General features: G+C 39.4%; 1 protein-coding gene across 17 annotated transcripts in view; it reads right to left on the bottom strand.

Moving 5' to 3' along the window:
- COBLL1 (cordon-bleu WH2 repeat protein like 1) overlaps positions 1-21934 on the bottom strand; it is a 115403-nt gene that overhangs the window by 77227 nt on the left and 16242 nt on the right. For 3 of the 17 annotated variants that reach the window (XM_087920033.1, XM_087920043.1, XM_087920044.1), the window contains exon 1: positions 17256-17307. The exons of 6 other annotated variants lie outside the window; for them this stretch is intronic. In XM_087920033.1, the coding sequence (XP_087776159.1) occupies positions 17256-17284 (29 nt within the window). In that variant the 5' untranslated portion in view covers positions 17285-17307. Of the gene's footprint in view, positions 1-17255; positions 17370-17449; positions 17882-21934 lie in introns of those variants that run through there. 8 more of the 17 variants (XM_087920036.1, XM_087920039.1, XM_087920049.1 and 5 more) reach the window with 5 other exon arrangements.

Here is a 21934-nt window from a genome sequence, read left to right as displayed (position 1 = left end):
CTGTCACCTCATCAGGAGCATGCCCAGGCATTGTAGGGAGGTCATACAGGCACGTGGAGGCCACACACACTACTGAGCCTCATTTTGACTTGTTTTAAGGACATTACATCAAAGTTGGATCAGCCTGTAGTATTTTTTTTCCACTTTAATTTTGAGTGTAACTCCAAATCCAGACCTCCATGGGTTGCTAAATTTGATTTCCATTGATAATTTTTGCGTGATTTTGTTGTCAGCACATTCAACTACGTAATGAACAAATTATTTAATAAGAATATTTCATTCATTCAGGTCTAGGATGTCTTATTTTTGTGTTCCCTTTATTTTTTTGAGCAGTGTATTTTTTGCTATGAGGAGAAATATTTTTCTCCCGCTGCTTTCTTCAGCAAATTACCCCTCTGGATTACTGCACTGCTTCATGAAGACAATTAGTTCCATCTTTCCAAATTACTTAATACGGGTCATGTTGACTTTTTTTAAATAAAGGGAATGATTAAACTTCTGTATACATGAGTTAGAATTAATGAAATCCAACTATTCAATCCCCTTGCCTCATTTATTTACTTTTATTATATATTTATTATTTAGATTTTATTTATTAATATTTTATTATTGTTGTTATATGACAAGCTAATGGTTATTTACAGATGTAATGAATTGAACTGAACTGAATTGAATTGAAGCTTGTGCTCAGCAATGCTTGGTGCTGTCTAGACATCGATACATGTATTAGCTGTAGAGATGGTCTGGGGGAGGGCTGAGAAAAGTCTAGAGAAAAACCCAAACAAACTCCCTTTTCTTATTCTGTACTTTGCTTTGCTGATAAGGAGTCAGGCAAAGAAAATAGTTTTGTGTCTCGTGAAGGACAGAAAGCCCTCAAACCTCCAAGATGACTTGTCAAGATCAGAAAGGATTCCAGGGACAAGAATTTGAGCCGTGGAGCATCTGGTTGGTAGCTAGAGACCCCCTAATAGCTAAACCGGATTAGACAGCTTTAGTAGCCATTGAAGATAGAAGGGTTTCTTTCCATTTCTATCCAGAGTAAAGGTGACTGGTAAATCTAAGATGGGCTGAGCAACTAATTCCAATTAGGATTTATGAGAATTGGGTGAGGCGAGGAGAAGTGTTAAAGTGTATAACCCTAGACAGAAGAATGCTGAAGGGAAGAAGTGACCATGCAGCTAGGTTCAACTAGGGTTGAACATGTCAGAAGCAGAAATGGTATTCAGCAGGTTCTGACCATTTCTGGAGAGCCAGTAGCAGAAAATCTGAGTAGTTTGGAGAACCGGCAAATCCCACCTCTGACTGGAGATTTTACAGTATCCTTCCCCTGCCATGCCCACCAAGCCATGCCCACAGAAACAGTAGTAAAGAAATTTGAATCCCACCACTGGTAAGAAGGTAAAAGAAACCAAGATCAAAGTTTGCCTGCCTGGTTCAGTTGCCTATCATTTCTTCAGCTTAAGAACAGATAGTACAAAGCCAAGCATTAAATAAGCCATTTCCTTGGATCTAGAGAGGTAAATAGGAACACTGTAGAATCAGTCTGAAGGTGGGAAAATGCCTACTAAAGAATGCAAGTCAGTAACTGAAATCAGTGAAATGTGAAACTATTTTGCACATTCTGATGAGCCTTGAATTCCATCCAAACTGCTTTTTATTTCTGAGTAAAATAACAGAAAAAAACAAACCTGGGAGCCACATGATCAGACCTTAAACTTATCTCTGTAACTCTGGTAATGATTTACTTTAATTAACCAAATTTTCAGGGCATGGGACAAAAGTTTTATCTAGGCCTGCTTTATCACTTTTATGTACCACATATGAGAACGCATTAGAAATCAAGGCCCTATTCCTTGTTCAAAAGCGACAATGGTCCTACACGGTGCTAAGTTTCCTCTTTCCATTTGACACTGCACACACACACAGCCCACAAACAGTTGTGAAATCTACACAAGCCCCCCGCCAAAGTAAAATAAATACATACTGTAATTCAACTCTCCACCATCCCAGACCAAAAGTAAAGTTTAATATTTCAGATCCTTCGAGTGGTAAACACCATATTCCAATATAAGCTCCTTCAGCCTACAGGTTATTCTACTTAACAAATAAAAAACAAAATCCGAATTGACCTTTTAACTGCTGTTATTTATTTTCATTTGCTTGTACTGAACAGATAAATTAATAGGTGCAGTATATGTGTTTACACCCAGTATCTTTGTTGTTTTTGTTTTTTTCATAGTGGCTGGAAATATTAACTGAAGTTTAGGACACTTTGGGTTATTATGTGGCATTCACATGATCTATCAGTTGCTACAGCTTCTACAATGATATTCAACACAGATAGTCCCCCCTTAATTATCACAATTGGGATCGGCAATTCAGTCACTAAAAGCGCCACAGTTGCCAAGTGGAAAATCATCTGACTGTGATGGATTTATGACATCACTTCTTTTTCAGTCATTAAATAAAATGCCATAGTTATCAAGTGAAACATCATATAACAGCAATTTACCATTTTACTTCTGTCTTTTCTACTAACTCAGCTTGTTGCCAATTGCAAAGCACACAAACGGAGATAAAGTGATTGAGGAATGCTGGCACAGTCATATGTGTGCCACTTGAGAAGTATCCAAATGGTGATCACATGACCATGGGACACTGAAATGATCATAAATGTGAAGACTGCTAGCAAAGCTTTTATACTATCGTAACTTTGGTAGCTAATCAAGGCAATCAGTAAAGAGGACCACCTGTGATAATATACAAGCCATTTTTTTTAATTCAAAACATATTTTGAATAAGGAATAGCTATTTCTCATTTGGTCATTTTGGAAATTTGGACTCGAATCATTTCCAGAATGATCAAAACAGCCTCCTTCAAATGCAAGACGGACATTTTAGACTTGAAATAGATCAAATTCAAAATTATCTGAATCGGAAACATATGCAGAGCTGTATTATATGAGCTTACACACAACTGCTATAATACATGTTATTCCTACTAAAAGGCAGATTGGGGCAATAGAATGTGCTTATCCTCCCTTATGCTTTTCCCTATGATATTCTCTGCCAAGTCACACTTAACTAAGCCACTTTTCATGTTCCCTCAAATCTGCAATTCAATCATTGAGGCAAAATATAAATAAATGCTAGAATAAAAAATTAGTAGAAAGATATTGCATTTCAGTACAATAAATGAATTTTTAAAATAATTGCATAATTATTTTTTTGTTTCTCTAAAATTAAAAAGGATATAATAGTCTAATTGCAATAAAATTTGCCACAATCATTCCCTTATGTCCCAGGGATCTTAAAATTAAATATTCAGCCACACAGTTTAATTGCTGAATTCAAGTATTGGTTAGTATATACATTTTTCATTTATTTATCTTATTTATAGTCATCACATGCAAACAAAGAAAAAATTGTGGGTATTACACCGTTACTTAGCTGTACATCTGTTCTGTTTATTATTTCCTGAACAGATAAATGTTCGTTTAAATTAATACTGTGTACAAGACCACTTAAAAACACAGAATATTTAGAATGTTATTATTACTTGGTATCTCTGAAATGCAATTGTTCACATGCATCTGCAGATTTCCTAAAGAAGGAAGGGGCCTGTAAACAATAAAATTAGCTTTAATCTGAACTGTGAGGGAAAATCATTTAAAAAACCCCAATGGCATAGAAAAGATATTAAAAGGCAGAAAGATAATAATCTCTTTGAAAAATTTTATATGATCAGTTTTCATCCTTAACTACCATACACAGCACTAGAAAATTCTCTTTTTGCATCTGTAAGTAGAAAAATAATTATAAAGGATGCTTTACTTTTTTTTAGTAAGAAAGCTCTCTGACTTCTGTTCTGCCTTCAGCCAATGTGTTTGCACCCTAAAACAGAACCAGAATTCTCATGGGAAGGAAACAACCGGAAATACATTCATGCGGGATTCCACATCATTACAAGTGGATCTCCTTTATTCTATCCTAAATCTGCCAATAGCCCCCTGCTCCCTAGATCGAACGGAGAGTCCACATTTGACTTGCCATTCCAAGTTGCCACTAATCAAAATTAAGGAACTAGATAGACCAGTGGTCTTCAAACTTGGCAACTTTAAGATTTGTGGACTTCAACTCCCAGAATTCCTGAGGCACCATGACTGGCTGAAGAATTCTGAGAGTTTAAAAGTCCGTAACTATTAAAAGTTGCCAAATTTAGAGACCATCTTACATCATTATACTAAAAATACAAGCAATAACAAAAAGGCCAACATTTTTACTGCTCAATTATTTCCATACTTAATTTGTAAAGAAAGCATTTTTTTGTTTCTCCAAGATCTATGATACATTTCTTTCAAATTTCCCTCCAAAACAAAATCCAAGTTTATGTATTACATAGGAAGATGTTAAGAGGGGTCTAACATTTCCCTTAGCAATCATGTGGAATTTCCAGTCGGCATTATTGCTCTATGTGGGTAAAACACCACCCCAAAATGAACATTTTCCTATTCATTTTGGAAGATTCCCATGAAAAGAAGAATTTAGCATGAGTTAAATCTAAAAAGAATAGTTGTTTCAATAGTTTACTGAACTGACTACATTGGACACAGCAAAAGTTTATGAAAGCAAGACCTTGGTAAACTGATCTGTGTAACAGTTTTCCTTGATGCGTTAAGAATCTAAATTAAATAAAGCATTGACCAAATATTGGTAAAAAAAATTTTTTGAATGCTTGTTCATTAAAACAGAATCCATTCTGTTATCTTCCCTGTGCTATGCATGTGATATTAAATAGCAGATGTAAATATTTCCATTTCAGAAGGTTTTGTGGCTTTTTAATTTAGTGTTCAAGTCTCTTGAGGATACCATAAACAGCCAAATAAATAAACACATGGATCATAAAATAAATCAATCCTGAGTTTTCACTCAAAACACAAATAAGAGAGTGAAGTAAGAGAATGATCAGCAACAAGTTGGACGGTACATTGCTGGGGATCTAAAGGATCAGGTGGGGACATATCAGTCTGGGGAAGGTCTGCCTATGTGAGTTGCTATCCATCAATCAAAAGCTCTTCAGAAACTAAATCTGACTCAGGAAAAGACACACTTAATCAGGAGGAATCCAATATTGTGTTACAACAAAATTATTCATATCACTATACCTTCACTTCCTTGGCATCATGTTGCCCTCCTCAAAGGACTGCTTTTACAAGTCCACTAACTTTTTGAGACATTTTAGTGAGTTCCCGTAATGTTGCAGACAATAAGAAGGAATTGCTTCCTTCATAGGGAACCAGTTTTGCCATTATAGGAAACTAGCTCAATACCCGCGCTTCGCTACGAAACTATGTGATCGGCCTTAGTTTTTCGGGAGGAAAAAAATCTGCCTCTGCCTACCAGCATCCATCAGTATTCATCTGGCTAACGTCCTGTCAGTGTGTGAGAGTTGAGGGCTGTTTGGAAACTGAGACAGTATTTGATGTGTGAGCAAGGAGACAACAAGGAGCCTGGATGGCTTAGCTCATCTGTTCTATACTAAAGCTGCTTGCTGCTGTGAAACTAAAACTGAAACTCCGCTCCTCTGCTTGTGTTTTGCATTTGGAACAGATTTCTTTTCAGGTGGGTAGGGGGAGTAGAACTCCTTAGGTTCAGAGCCTGTTAATAATAATATACGAAATACTAATGCTCTGATGGTCATTTCAAAAAATCCTTTCTGAGTGAGCACCTAGAAGCCAAGAGGAACATACGTGCCAAATTTCAAGTTTGTAGGCTTTATGGTTCTGGAGATTTTGTGATGATGCGTGAGTGGTATTTCACATACATACATATACATATGTTTATTTATTTATTTGTGTGTTTGTTTATTTATTAATATAATGTAACTGAACAAAATTATCAATGGTTTGATTCTGAATTTTATTTTAAACAGGCATACGGTTTCATTAAACATAAAATGCCATGATGAAACATTATTCAAGCTGCATTTATCCAGAAGCTTAATATATAATATGCTACTGTTCTGCTCTGTCTCCATTCTATGGCCGATGGTTTTTTGATGATGAACAGTAAATAAACCCAAATATCTGACAAGTAGCTGCTTCCAATTATCTAACTGTAATGTGATCATGAGTAAGAATGGCTCTTAATGCCTACCATATAAAACCAACTTAGATGCTTCGGATGGAAAACTCTGTGCACTGCATGCTCATGCCAACATGATGTTTAGAGCAAATTTATCTTACTGTAGCATTTCAATTTCAAAAACTAGGAGAAACAAAGAACAATATTACAATTTCAATAAGTACTTTTGATTTCAAGACTCTTTAATCAAAATTCCTGTCTAACAACTTGGTTCACTTGCACGTGGTTATTTTAACTGAATGCTGTTCCATAGTTCCTGCGTCTAACAAATATTCAGTCAACATTCACTGTCAAATACCCACCATACAATATGGAACAGCGTGATCTTGTTTGACCCAAGTAGCAAAATGATTTGACTGTCTCTACCTGATAAGTAATTACAACTGCTCATACGAACACTTTCTACCTAACTGGGCAGTAAAATGAAGACCTCACATTAAAGTAACAGAAAATAATACTCTTATACAGCTGCAGAACAGCAGAACTTAGAACCCAAAACAATAGTGGTTTTCTTAGCAGGACAAAAAGACCAATAACAAAGGAAGCGGATCAAGGCCAATAGAGAAGACTATTCTAAGCAGCAGAAGCTCAGCAGGTTGCCATCTTTCTCATCACCTGTTTCCTGCTACTTCGAATTAACGATTCCAGGAACTGAACCCGGAATCAATGCAATTCATGAGGAATGGCTATAAAGAAAAGAAAAAAAAACACAGATGTATATTCTGAGACATCCTCAGGCAAGTTGTGAAATAATAAGCAGGGATTTAACTCAATGTCTTGCATGGATTATTCAGATGGTAATGACACATCAGTTGGCATTTGCGTGGTTGGCAAAATTCTAAGACACTTTGAACGGAGAGAGGGAATATTTCCTAACAGGGAAAATGTATTAAATCTATCTAGGCAGTCTCAATTTAAGGTATGAATAAATAATATGACTAATAACTGATTGTCCACAAACATCTCTAAATGCGGGGGGAAGAGAGGAGACAAAATGAGTGGAAAGATCTGAATTGGAGATATTTGGTTGGAAATCTGGATTAACCTTTTATTATTTATTAGGAGCAGCGGTTAGAATGCAGTATTGCAGGCTGACTCTGCCCACAGCCAGGAGTTTGATCCTGACCAGCTCAAGATTGACTTATCTTTCCATCCTTCCAAGATCGATAAAATGAGGATCCAGATTATTGGGGTAATATGTTGATTCTGTAAATCGCTTAGAGAGGGCTGTTGAAGTGGTAAATATGTCTAAGTGCTATTGCTATTATTAAGCCTATGAAAACCATGATAGTCAAACCTAACACTCATGTCTTATGGTCTAAATACACACACACAGAGAGAGAGAGAGAGAGAGAGAGATGGGGGGAAAGGGAGGGAGAGAGAGAGATTGTTCCTCTTTCCTTTATATATATATACATCATTTAGTCAATTAGGAATACAGTACACAACATATGTATTTATTTGTTTATTTATTTATTTATTCAATTTCTCTGGTTGCCCATCTCAACCAATGACACTGGGCAGCTTATAATTCAGGTTGACTTTGAAATAAAAACACATTGACAACTTTTATAACCAAAAAAGGCTCCCAGAGTTTAAAAAAGTCAGCATTCTGTAAAAACCTATACTGATGGAAGATCTTGTCATTTATACTTTATAAGAATTTCCATTCATTATGGATACAAGAACCTTCTTTTAAATTAAATCTCTATATTAGACATTTTTAGCAAAACCTGCTTGAAAAATAACACCTTATTCTTGCAAAACATAGAAGCTACTATTACTCAGCTGAATTTAGTAAACTAAAGAGAACTCTTCCTTCTATAAATAGAAGCATGTCCTTTCATTTATACCGTAATTTTTTTGTTTTTGTAGATCTAGCATCCTGTTTTCTCTAAGCAAATGCAGCTATATAATTAGTATGCAAGCTTTGTGTAACAACTTCCACATATTCCTTACAATTTATACCCTCCAATTTTGCAAGTTATTTTATTTTGGGAGGAATTTGTTGTTGAACTGCTAATTCCTGTTTTATGGATATGGGCTGAACTCCTTTCTCTGTGCCTTGCCTTAGAAGAAAATGTACTTATTCTCATTATTAAACTATCACAAGACCAAGAGAAAAGGCCGTGCTTCACACCACGTTCTGTAATACACTTCCGGTTAAATTTGCCCAACTATGTTCAGCTCCTTCTCAACCGTAGGAACTTGAAGAAGTATGGACTTAAATTGATGGCTGGGGAATTCTGGGAGTTGAAGCCCACCTATTTCAAGTCGCCAAGGTTGAATATCACTGCTTTAAAATAATGCAAATATTCCTTTGAAAAATTCAGACAAATAATTTTCAATGTTTCTCTTTTCACACATTTTCTTTCTTGCGCGCGCGCGCACACACACACACACACTTTTTTAACTATTGGGAAATGAGGTGATTATAATCACCTTACACTTTCATTAAACTATTCTTCTAATTTTATATGGGAAGATAAGATAGTATCATTTCTAATTTGATCTACCCTGGTCATTATATAACCTTACACAGTGTTTCGGGCCCAGAAAGTTACTTTCACTAGGGTAGAAAATAAGCTATGCCTATAATAAAAAGAGAAACAAGCAGAGTTGTACAGAAAATGCATGTATTTGTGTGTATGCACATATACACAAAAACATAAAAATCCAAATGTAGGCACTAAGTAAAAAATAGAAATATTTATGTCAAATGGGCGTTGGTAGAAGTTACCATGAATGCCCTTTTCTATCTATGCTGCAAGAGAGCCCAGGATGGGATGGGTTGACTCCTTCCTATGACGTCAATTAGCTGAGTCTGTACTAAGATATAAAAGCCAGCCCCCAGGAGAGACCCCAGCTTTGGCGAAGATACTTGAAAGACTGAAAGGTGTCTCTGAAAGCACAAAATAAATACAGAAATACATCTTACTCTCTCCGGACGAATCAAGGGAGGGGCTGAGCTCTCTCGCAGCATAGATAGAAAGGGCGTTCACAGTAATTTCTACCAATTCTGCCCATACTGCTCCATGCTGCATCGAGAGCCCAGGATGGGACATACCAAAGCTTGCATGTCCACGGGCGGGTCCTCGTCCAGCTCTTCACACTGACTGTGGAACCACTCATTGAAGCACCCGCCTGCCAAAGGCTGCAGTCGCCGAGGCAAAAGCATCCAGACAGTAGTATCTGATGAAAGGAGATGGAGATGTCCACGTGGCCATACGACAGATCTCTTCCAAGGGTGCTTGGGTCGCCCAGGCAGTCAAAGTGGTCGCGTTTCTGGTAGAGTGCGCCATCAGACCTTGGGGAACCAGAAGGGCCGCAGCTTTGTAGGCCTGCTCAATGCAAGACCTGACCCACCTGCTAATAGTAGGACAAGAGGCCTTGTGCCCCAAGTGAGAAGGGAAAAAGGAAACGAACATGGCTTCTGACTTCCTGAAGGAGGAAGTGCACTTAATGTATATTCTAAGAGCCCTTCTTATGTCTAGCGTGTGCCACTGCCGCTTTAAGTCATGGTAAGGGAGAGGACAAAAGTCAGGCAAAACAATGTCCTGGGACCTGTGAAACCAGGTGTTAACCTTCGGAATAAACGAGGGGTCCAGACGAAGAACAACCCTATCATTGTGAAAGGAACAAAGGTCCTGTCTGATGGAAAGAACAGCAAGCTCGGAAACCCTCCTGGCAGAAGTGATGGCAACAAGGAACACTACCTTCAGAGTCAGGAAACTGAGAGACACTGTTCTAAGGGGTTCAAAGGGGTTTTTTGTAAAGGCATTAAGGACCATATGAAGGTCCCAGGAAGGATACCTGTGAACCACCGGAGGGTGCAGGTTGGAAACCCTTTTCAAAAACCTCCTGACTGAAGTGTGATGGGATAAGGAAGAAGTGAACCCCATGAAAGGACTGAGGAGACGGCCGCAACCTGCCTGCGTAAGGTGTTGGGGGCCAAACCTTTCTCCAGCCCATGCTGAAGGAAGCTAAGAACTTCTGCCAACTGGGCTGAAGCAGGAGAAAGACCCTTCCTGAGGCACCATCAGGAAAAAGCCTTCCAGGTGGCATCATAGATGCGCCTTGTAGAAGGTTTGCGAGATGCCAGGATAGTGAGAATGATCCTTTCTGGAAGGTCAGCTTCCTCTAGCTGCTGCCGCTCAAGTGCCACATGGTCAGCTTGAACCATTGGAGCTCTGGGTGGAGCAGGGCCCCCTGGTGAAGGGAGATTAGATGGGCTAGGATCCTCCACGGAGAAGCCACCAATAGGTTGACCAGGTCTGCAAACCAGGGCCTCCTTGGCCAATACGGTGCCAGGAGGAAGAGCTCCGCACATTCCTCCAACATCTTCTGAATTACTGCCGGAATGATGGGAAGTGGGGTAAAGGCGTAGAGGAGACCCTTGGGCCATCTGCACCGAAGATCATCGGTCCCCTCCGCTCCCTGGCAAGGAAACCTGGTGAAGAATCTGGTGACTTGGGCATTTTGAGGAGTGGAGAAGAGATCTACCTCCAGTGTTCAGAATCTGAGGGAAAGATCCCTGAATAGAGATTGAGGAATGGATCATTCTGCCTGGTCGACTAGGCTCCTGCTGAGCCAGTCGGCCTGGGATTTGTCGACCCCGGAGATGTGGTCCGCCAAGATCGACAACAGGTGTTTTTCTGCCCATAACCCCAACCATAGAGCCTCTCTCATGAGGGCTTTGGACGTCGTCTCCTCTTGCTCCTCTTGACATGAGCCTTTGTGGCCATGTTGTCCGTAAGGACTAGAACATGGGAGCCGGTCACTGATTTCCTGAAATCCCTGAGACCCAGAAAAATGGCTCTGAGCTCTAGCCAATTTATGAGAAGGGTCTGATCTGGTTCAAACGCCCTGAGCTATCTGGCCCTGCATATGGGAACCCCAACCCAGGAGGCTGGCATCGGTGGTTATCACTAGCCTGTCTGGGTCCCTGAACAGGAGTCCCCTCCAGATAGATGGGGAATGCCACCAATTGAGAGATCTCCGGATTTGTGGCGGAAGTGAGACCTTGATGGATGAGTGGCTGGTTCCTGCTCATTGGTAGGGAAGCAGGAACCATTGGAGGGGTCGGGAGTGGAGCCGAGCCCACGGGACAATGCCAATACAGGAGGCCATCTTCCCCAGAAGTTTGGACAGCAGCGACAGGGGGACAACTTGATGTTGCTGGATCTGGCTGATGATCTCTGCAAGGCTCTTTCCACGAGCTGGGGACAGTAAAACCTGGCACGACATTGTATTGATGACTGCTCCCAAGTGTTGCAATTTGGTGGTGGGAGAGAGCTGGCTCTTTTTGGTGATGGAATATCCATGGCTCTGGAGACATGACAGGGTAATTTGCAGATCCCGATGAGCCGCAAGGATGGAAGAGGAAAGAATCAAAATGTCATCCAAGTAGCATTGGATCCTCCCTGGAATAGAATGCAGAAATGCCATCAATGCTGCCAGAACCTTTGTGAAGACTCTTGGAGCCGATGAGAGGCTGAAGGGAAGTGCTCGATACTGGTAATGGGTATTCTGGTAACAGAAACGGAGAAACTGGTGATGATGAGGCCAAATTGGGATGTGGAGGTAAGCCTCCATGAGATCAGTGGAAGAGAGGAGATCGCCCTCCCAAATGCTCCCTAAAATAGAATGCAGTGTCTGCAATTTAAATCGCCTGTATTTTACAAATTGGTTGAGAAATTTTAGATCAAGGATGGCTTGCCACCCCCCCCCGAGGCTTTGGGAATGATGAAAAGGCGAGAGTAAAGTCCATGTCCACATTGAGAGGGGGGAACAGGTTGAATAGCCCTGATTTCAAGAAGGTGCTGAATGGCCTGATTTATGAGGGCTTGCCTGGAAATGTCCCAAGAGACAGGACAGATCAAAATGGGGGGGGGTGATGTTAGGAAGTCCAATTGTAACCCTGACCTAATAGTGCTGAGCACCCAGGCGTCTGTAGTTGATTCCTCCCATTTGGAGGCAAAGAAGGCTAGGTGACCTCCAATGGGTGGGGAGAATCAGGGATTACTTAGAGCAACGAAAGGAACGACCCCCTCCCCCCCGAAAGAGCCGTTTACCAGTAGAAGGTTGTTGCCTGCCAAATGTTTCCGCCCGTTGGTCTTGGCATTGGCAGTATGGCCTGTGAGAGTGGGGGAAGCAAGATGAAGTCTCCGCTCGGAAGGCAGGAGGGCGATAAGGAGCAGGGCGATAGTCAGCTTTCTTCCCAGAGGAAGAGAGAATTTTACGTTTATCTCTGGTTTCAATGAGATAAGGTTCCAGAACATTGCCAAAAAGCTTATCGCCAGCGAATGGAACTGAAGCCAGCTTCCATTTTCGGCGTGACTCCGCTTGCCAATTTCGGAGCCATAAAAGTCTTCTTGCTGCCACAGAAGATGCCATGGCCTTGGATGCAAATTTGGCGGAATTGAGAGTGGCATCCGCAGTGAATTCTGCCGCTGCAATAATCTTATTAAGGTCTTGGTGAGACCGAAGGTCAGAAGCAGGCAATCTATTCTGGAGTTGGCGCAGCCACCGTATGGATGCCCTCGTGAAAAAGAATGCTGCTGTTGAAGGCGGAACAGCCCAAGCAGCAGCCTGGTGATTGCACTTGTTGGGTCTGTTCGGAACATTTATCATCCGGTTTCAGGATATCTTCTGGCTCCGTGGGAGTGCCAGAAGATGAGAACAAGGCCAGAACTGGAATGTCAACAGAAGGCACTGCATTGTCCAGAGCTGCACTGACATTGTAAAAACGCTTATCCAGAGAAGATGGGCGAGGACCTGCCGAAGGAGAAGCGCATGTTCCTGGACCATGTCCAGGAACAAAATGGGAGAAGGCAAAACCTCTGCATGCACTACAGGCTTGGAGAAGAGTGAATCCACTTGGCCACTTCCTCTGGCAACAGCTTGGCAGTGACCAAGGCCTTGCTGAGTAATGGCCTGAAGAGAGAATTTGCCTGAAGCCTTCAGCCAATCCCTGCCTAATGGCCAATGAGACAACATCTTGGATATCCCTTGGCCTATGCTCAAAGATAGAGGCAGAAGGCCAAAGGCCCGCTGCTGTGGGAGTGAAGGTGGCTTCAGGCCTAGATTGAGAAGAGGTTCGAAGCCTGGAGGGAGTGGGAGGAGCATAGGGCACAGAAGCCTATTGGAAATAAGGCCCAGATCTGCTTAGATCCTGAGGATCTGATTTTACAGCAAGAGCCTCAGGAGACCAAGATGGAGGATGGAAAGGCTCATAGATAACTTCTCCTCCCTGAGAGGGCTTGGTTGGGGCCCACGAGTATCACCTGAAACCTGCTGTAGTTGCACTCCCTGCGCTTCTCTGCCCTCAATTCAGCCTGAGTTGCCTTCTTAGGGGCCAGAGCCTTCGCTTTGATTTTAGCAGCCACCTCCCTCTGGACTGATTGGGTGCGTTGCCTACGTCTTTTTCTCTTATTGGGTTTAAGAGACTGTTCCACTGGGGGGAAAAACTCTACCTGAGCCTTATCTTGCTCCATTTGTAGAATAAAGGCTCTTGAGTTGGAAAGAAGTTGTTTAGAAATTTTTCTATTAAGCCCTTGTGGTGCAAGGCTTGGATCCAACTAGGGCCGCTGACTAAAGGAAAACAGGCTCCAAGATTGAAGAATCGCTCCTTAGGCTATACAGAGCCCCGAGCGAAGTCAGCAAGGAAAAAATGCAGCAACCAGCCACACGATCACCTGGCCTGCCCTCTTATCAGTTTGCCGATCATTTTTACATTTTTACATTTCTACCCCCCCCCCCCCACCGCAGGCGTGGGGGAGGTCTGCAGATGCTGCCCAGCTTGCCTGCGCAGAGCTCTGTAACGCTGCTCCCAACGTTGCAGGAGAGAGAGAGAGCACTGCTCTCCTGGAAGAGCAACTGCCCAGATCCCTGGGAGCTGCTGAAGAGAGGAAAAAAGTACTGAAGATCGCTGGTGATTGCTATCTAACAGAACGCTTTCAGAGACACAGCTACTGACTGAAAGGAGCTGAGTCAAAAACTGGGGTAACTTCCAGGAGCTGGCTTTTATATCTTAGTACAGACTCAGCTAATTGACATCGTAGGAAGGAGTCAACCCATCCTATCCTGGGCTCTCGATGCAGCATGGAGGAGAATGTTAAGCTGTCTATGGGTCAAAGTTCTTACAATTAGTGCCACATATAAGGAATTTGTCCTTTCCAAGGAATGTTCTAAATCTTGAACTTCAATTTCCATAGCATGGTCCTTAGCCAATGTTCCTGGTAGGCACCAAATTAGGGAATGCTAGACTATATAACTTGGAGCAAGCCATTTTCTCTTTGTTGCTGTAAGAACATGCCATAAAGACAAAGAAAATTCTATAATGTATTTCTATTAATATATTAGTGAATTCGTCTCCCTTGACATTTGTTTATTTGCTGCTTTTTTGCACCACCACAATTCCAAACAGTTCTTGGCAATCCACATAATACAGTCTTGTAAAGTTGCCAACAAGCATTAGTAAATAATTATTTAATACAGCTAAAATGTATTTAATAAATGCATTACAGAATGTTTTCAATATACCTAAGGCTTTCAACACTGTTCCATTAAAAAAAAAAATAAAGGACAGTTTAGTAATAAAAATAAACATTTTACTGAAAATTCTATCAGTTTAGCCAATTCAGTAAGAATTAGAAATCAATCAAGAGAGGCTTCTCCAAAACTCAACTGATCCTTTATAGTTGGCATGGAATCATAGCGTCTCTGTGATAGATCTTTTCCTAAACTGGTTTATCAACATTGTGTTCTTGATTGCACCATAGAACAGAAGGTATCACTCGTAATGCAGCACTAGCATTAATGGCAAGTTCAGGTAGTCCTCGAGTTGCGACCCCCATTGAGCCCAAAATTTATGTTGCTAAGCAAGACATTTGTTGCATGAGTTTTGCCCCATTTTTACAATCTTTTTTTTTACCACACTTGTTAAGTGAATCACTGCAGTTGTTAAATTAGTAACATGGTTATTAAGTGAATTTGGTTTCACCCTTGATTTTGCTTGTCAGAAGATCACAAAAGGTGATCACATGACCCCGGGACAATGCAACTGTCATAAATATATGAGTTCAGTTGCCAAGCATTTGAATTTTGATCACGTGACCATAGAGATGCTTGTTTGTAAGCATAAAAAACACTCATAAGTCACTTTTTTCAGTACTGTTAGATCTTTGAATGGTCATTAAATGAAGTGTTGCAAGTCAAGGACTACTTATTATATTCCAGAAGGCTTTTTCTCTAGTCACTTCATATAAAATCAATTCAAAGCTCAATATTTCACAATACAGATATAATAATCCAATTGTTTTCAAACTGTTCCTAACAGTTTATGTGCATGAAGATGCTTGAGGTCAACCTCACTCTCACCTACTCAATCAATATGCTACCATCTTTAATATTATGATTTAAAATTCAAGCCCACATCATAAGGACATTTCTGAACCTGCTTTGTGGAGACCTTTCAACAAGGTATTTTCACATTCACATGAATAATCTGAAAAGCTATCCAGATGCATTTACTTTAAAGAATTAATTGTTAAAAGCTTTTCTACTACTCCTAAGTTGCATTAGTTTGCTAGTGAAAACTATACCGCGCTGTTGTGAGATCTGAAAGAACCAGTTAGGGATAGATTGTCAAAGAGAAAATCTATTTATGTGATTGCTAACAGACAAAGACAGCTTGAGGGCACTTGATCAATTTTCAAAAATACCTTTAAAGGTTGGTTGTGCTAAACCTTCAGCAAAGTTTTCAAGTTTCATGATGAGGCAATGGCATTATCTTGGAAACATCTGGATCTTATCTTCATTCTTTTACAACAGAGCACAAACTTTTCATAAAGCCAGTGTGACAGTAAAATGCCAAAATAAAGCCATCTGTTACACATCAGAAATTTAGTTGCATCCATTTTAAAAGGTGAAAAAGCACTAGCTATGTAAACATATTTTTAAACATGCATGATACAGGGATTGCAGCAGTGGTGGGAAATCCCTATTCTCCTCATTGGCCAAAGCTCTCAAATTCCTATTCTATTCATTGGCTAAAGCTCCCCCACCAAATACTAAGGTCAAATTCTGCTTAATTTCGAAGTCCAAATAAAATGAGTTAGGCGCTGCTAAAGGTGTTTAAACCTTGTGTTATATTTTAAGTCATAGGTGAAATAATTTAAATGTCAGTTTCATACCAGAATATATCTCTTAAGATCACATCAACTAAAATGGAAGAGTAAAATGCCATTTACTCATTTAATTTCACTTGAATAAAATACATTATGATATCAGAGTTTTATGTATGAATATATTATGTATTTACTTATTGGATAAAGGGCTATCTCAAAGGAAGAGGAAGAAAGGGAAATAGTTCCACAAAACCAGAGTGGAACCAGGAACAATCTGTTGTATGACAGACATATCTGAGCAAAGAACATTTTATGCTGCCACTCTGTTACAGGGCCTAAAGATGTTAGACAAAGCGTTACAGATTCAGCCACTTGATTTTTTTCCACTGTGATATTCCATCACCACCCTTCTCTATTCTACACAGAATAAATAGGTAAAACTCTTTCTGCATAGCGATAAGGCAATTTTCAATCTCCATAAAGTAATAAACATTTCCTTTGCTTATTTGTAGAGCTAAAAGTTACAATGGGTAATAACCCTACTAAGTATATTTATCTTGAACATAAGCAGCTTGAAACGTGATGATATTTGAAAACATATTTTTTTTATTTTTCTTCTGATTTTGACCCCTCATAAATCTGAACTAAGGATAAGAAAACTGAACATTCCATTGGGGGAAAAAAATAATAAAAGAAAATCAGTCCCATTTCCTGCTCAACAATGCTAACACATCCTATGTTGTCGTCAAAGCCTCTTTTTAAACCCCATAATTACAATAGATATTTGCAAAGTTATTATTGCAAACACATTTTGCAAAAAGCACGTAACAAACTGTATAATTATATTATACAGATACTGTATTTCTAAGTAGCATCATTCTTGGATAGATTTGAGAGCACGGATGCAAATGAATGAATAAAACCATTGTAGTGATCCCTCTGAAAGGACAGAATCATGACGGAAAAACCCCAGCTACTTACCTCCTGAAAACAAGCAAGAGTTTTCGCATGCAGCAAGCAACATCTACTTGGATAATGAAAAAGGGGAGGGGAAAAAGAAGCTTAAGAACTATCCCAACAAAAAACACCCTTTCATCAGTAACCCCAGAGGGTAGATGTTGAGTAAACTTTTCAAGCTGTACCCATTTACCACACAAAGCCTTCCCATTGCTAACCTGCAAATATTGCAAAGGCTGAAGTTTCAGCTGTTGCTTGAGGTGACATGATTTCCAAATATGCAGAATTATGCCATAAATAAATTTGCTCTGGACTGAGTTTTGGCAAGCTGAGAATCTTCCACCACCACCTCCTCTGATTTCGTTGGCCGATTTTCAGGGTAAGAAACTACAGAAAGAAGAACTATCTGTTCAGAGGATGAAATGGATTAAAAACACAAGGACCACACTGCTACAAATGCAGAGAGAGAAAAAACAGGTGTTTTTCTAAGCCAAGTAATTTTTAGGTGTGTTCCTTTTTATCCCAAGCAAAAAAAAGTCTTGTTTGTCAAGCTTACAATGTTCTTATGATTCACTAGATGTATTCATAGCTACAATACCTGAACTGGAAAAGGCTGGAAGAGCAGGATCAAAGCAATGCTTGCATAATTATGGAGGAACAAAAAGGGTTTCTTAACATGCTGATAAGCATCACAGCTTCATATAATGTTTAACCAGATAAGCAAAGAGCAGAATTCAAAAAGAGAAAAATAGACTTAGGAAAAATGATCCTACAAAGCAATTTTTTTTAGAACAATAATGAATGGAAGGAAATGCTCAAAAGTTAAGACTGGTGATTCAATAAAGTTATATTAAGAAGACCTAAAAAGAAAATCATAGCCATAATAAAGGTTAACGAGGTAAGAAGTAAAAAGAAGTTTCGGCAAATACAAAATGATAGTTCTATTTTGTTAAATTTAAGAAAATTTATATGGCCACCCAAGTCCCTCTCGATGACTCTGGGTGCCTTACAAAGATAAAAACTCAATTTAAAAACAAGGAATAACCCTCCAACCAACCACCCCCAGTGGCAACAATCAAATAAGCCATTTGATGGGCCCATCCTACTCTGGGTCCCCGGGCCTGTTGGCAAAATCAGGTTTCAGGGCCTTGCGAAAAGTGTGTCAAAGTGGAGACCAATCTTATCTCTGAGGGGATGATGTTACACAGGGAGGGAGCCACCATGGAGAAGGCCCTTCTTCTTGATCCCATTAGCTGAACCTTTTTAGGAGAGAGTACCCATAGCATTCCCCGATTTCCCATTCTGATGGGTCAGGTAGATGTAATCAGGAAGAGACAATCTTTCAGATAACCTGTAGGCTTGATATAAAAACATCACTGCATCTGATATTTCATATACACTTAAAAATACTTAAGTGTGATTTCTACGCATGTTGTTCTATGTGCTTTCCTATACGCATGTTGCAGAAAATGAACAAGGGCCAACCAGTGGAACTTTAAAGGACTGCTGTATGTGCACCATTGTTGCATGCTTCTTCTTTACAGGAGATCAGGGACCTTAGAAAAATGAAGTGTTTCATAAAGTTATTTTCCCAAAATTTTCTTAACCTTGAACACTTTCAGCAGCTCACAAGATTAGAAAAATTAAGCCATCAAATTTTTTATTCATATGTGAATAATTTTTTTATTGAGAGAGAGAGAGAGAGAGAGAGAGAATAACCTGAAGATAAAACTATTGTTAAGCATAGGGAAAAGAGCATCCAATATTCTTCCTAATTTATCTGATTTAACCTGGCTTTTGAAAAACATCATAGATAAATAGAATGAGAATTCATAAAACCAATGCACTGATCACCAGGGGGAAATATTTATGTTCTACTGACTTTACAGAATTAGAATTCTTTTATTGGCCAGCTGTGATTGGACACACAAGGAATTTGTCTTGGAGAAATGCTCTCAGTATACATAAAAGAAAAGATGCATTTGTCAAGAGTCAAGAATCATAAGGTACGACACTTAATAATAGTCATAAGGTACAATAAGCAATCAAATCATACTAGGAAACAGTAAATATAAATCATAAGAATACAGGAAAATATTGTTGCAAGTTTCCCATGTTTCTAATAAAATGTACATACTGAACCAGAAATGGCAAGTTTATTACTAACCTTGCTTCACTATCTATCCTTATTTCATATTAACTTGCATAATAAGTGGGAACTGGGCTTTGCAAAATCATTGGCCTTTGCAGAGCCTTATTTATGAATTCCTTCAGACCTTACTGTAACTGACATAAACATGTGGCTATGTTACAAAAGTTTCATGAAAAGTTATGCTTCCAGTGTTAAAAATCACCAATAGATGGCAGTACTGACATTCTAAAAACTCTGACATGTTCTTCAGCATCTCTTCATTTCAGTGGGCAGGAAATAGCTATTATTCATGAAATGCCTGCAGCAAGTCACTGCATTTTAAGTAACATGCCATAATAGAATTTCTGATTGCTGTAGAGGCATTCCAATTGAAAATGACTCCTGAAAAAATGTTGCTGAGCTAAAAAAAATGTAATGACAGTGTGTGAAAAGAGCTGATTTGTGTGATCAAGAACAAAGTGGGTAAGCTAAGAGAGCAATTGAGAAGTTTCACAAGAAAGAGACTGATGAGTGACTTGTGGATTACTCAAAGATCATTTACTGCCAAGTTTAGCACTTCACAAGAATTTGTGGGACATGTTGTTGATATTGTGTAATATCAGAAAGTTAGTGCAAGATGAATTCTTTATATGCTGACCGCAAGGATTAGAATCTCAAGCATTGAAATCTGCCAATTATTGCTGTCAAGCTAAGAGAATGAAGGTATGGAATTTCTTCACAATATTGTTCCAGTTAATGAAATATGGACTCATCATTCTGACTCAGAAATGAAACATCCGTCTATATACACTGTATGCACAATTAGGCAAGTTAGTATTTTAACCATATCATCATTTTTATGCATATTTTCCACCTCCAACCTGTATAAACTTGAATGCTTAGTGGATATAAGCATGTCAGGTGATGTGTATTTGTATAATGAAGGAGGATGTGGCCTAAGGAGATCAAGGTACGCATAATTATTAGACTGCTTCTTTTCCTCAGGCAAAATGGGCCAAAAAAGAGATGTAACTGACTCTGAAAAGTCAAAAATTGTAAAAAGTCTTTCAGAGAAATTTCAGAAGTCTTGAAATTGCTAAAATATTGGGGTGTGATCACAGAACCATCAAACTTTTTGTTGCAAATAGTCAACAGGGCTGCAAGAAACATGTTGAGAAAAAAACATACACTTTAACTGCCAAAGATTTGACAAGAGTCAAACATAAAGTTACGAGGAACCCATTATCCTCCAGTGTTGTTATACTCCAGAACGGCAACCTACCTAGAATGCCCACAAGTAAAAGGCAGTCAGCACTCAGAGACATGGCCCAGGTGTGGAAGGCTAAAACCCAATCACCACTGAACAAGACACATAGGTTGAAATGGCAAGACTGGGCCAAGAAATATTTGAAGACAGATTTTTCAAAGGTTTTATGGACTGATGAGATGAGAGTGACAGATCAGATGGATGGGCCCATCAATGGATCAGTAATAGGCACAGACCTCCACTTTGATTCAGATGTCAGCAAAGTAGAGGTGGGGTACTGGTATGGGCTGGTATTATTAAAGATGAACTAGTTGGACATTTCGGGTTGAAGATGGACTCAAAATGAACTTCCAAACCTATTGCCATTTTTTTAGAAGACACTTTCTTCAAGCAGTGGTACAGGGAAAAGTCTGCATCTTTCAAGATGATTTTTATGCAGGACAATGCTCCACAGCATGCATTGAAGTACTCCACTGTGTGGCTAGCCAGTAAAGTCCCTAAAGATGAAAGAATAATGACATGGCCCCTTCCTCACCTAACCTAAACCCTACTGAGAACTTATGGGCCCTTCTTAAACAGGAATTTTATGGTGAAGGAAAAAAATACATTTTTCTGAACAGCATCTGTGAGGCTGTGGTTGCTACTGCACAAAAAGTCAACAGATCAAGAAACTGACAGGCTCCATGAATGGAAGGCTTATGACTGTTATTGAAAAGAAGGATGGCTATATTGGTCACTTAATTTTGTTTTATATGTCAGAAATGTTTATTTGTGCATTTTGAGTTGTTTGCTTATTATTCTCACTTTAACAGATGCAAATAAATGAATGAGATGGGAAAATCTGTGTTTCTCATTTAGTTGCATAATAATTCTGCACGCTCATAGTTGCTCAATAATTTTGCACACATAAATATTCTCCTAAGAATGCCAAAACCTCACTTTTACTTTCTTAAATATTCAGGTTTGAGCTTTATTAACGTTGTTGATGGACCGAGAGCATTGTAGTTGTTCAATAATAAAAATTAATCCTCCAAAATACAACCTGCCTAATAACTGTGCAAACAGTGGAATATCATCGCAAACCTTCACCTGCAGGGAGAAAATAAATAATTTAAGCCCAGGATTCAGCAGGAAAACTCATGACTACAGATTTTGCAGATAGTGTTTACATAAATTTCCTTGAATCTGGCACCACTAGCAATTCAGACCCCTATACTACAATATTCAAAATACTGAAACAATGATTAAGTCTAGAAGCACAAGAAGATATTTTGCTGCAACATGACAAAGCTAGACCTCACATCT

This window comes from Pseudonaja textilis, chromosome 1 (genome assembly GCF_049901715.1).
Source record: "Pseudonaja textilis isolate UNSWEBS1 chromosome 1, rPseTex1.2, whole genome shotgun sequence".
NCBI classification, from domain to species: domain Eukaryota; kingdom Metazoa; phylum Chordata; class Lepidosauria; order Squamata; family Elapidae; genus Pseudonaja; species Pseudonaja textilis.
The sequence above is the reverse complement of the archived record's forward strand: the minus strand, read 5'-3'. Positions and strand labels throughout refer to the sequence as shown.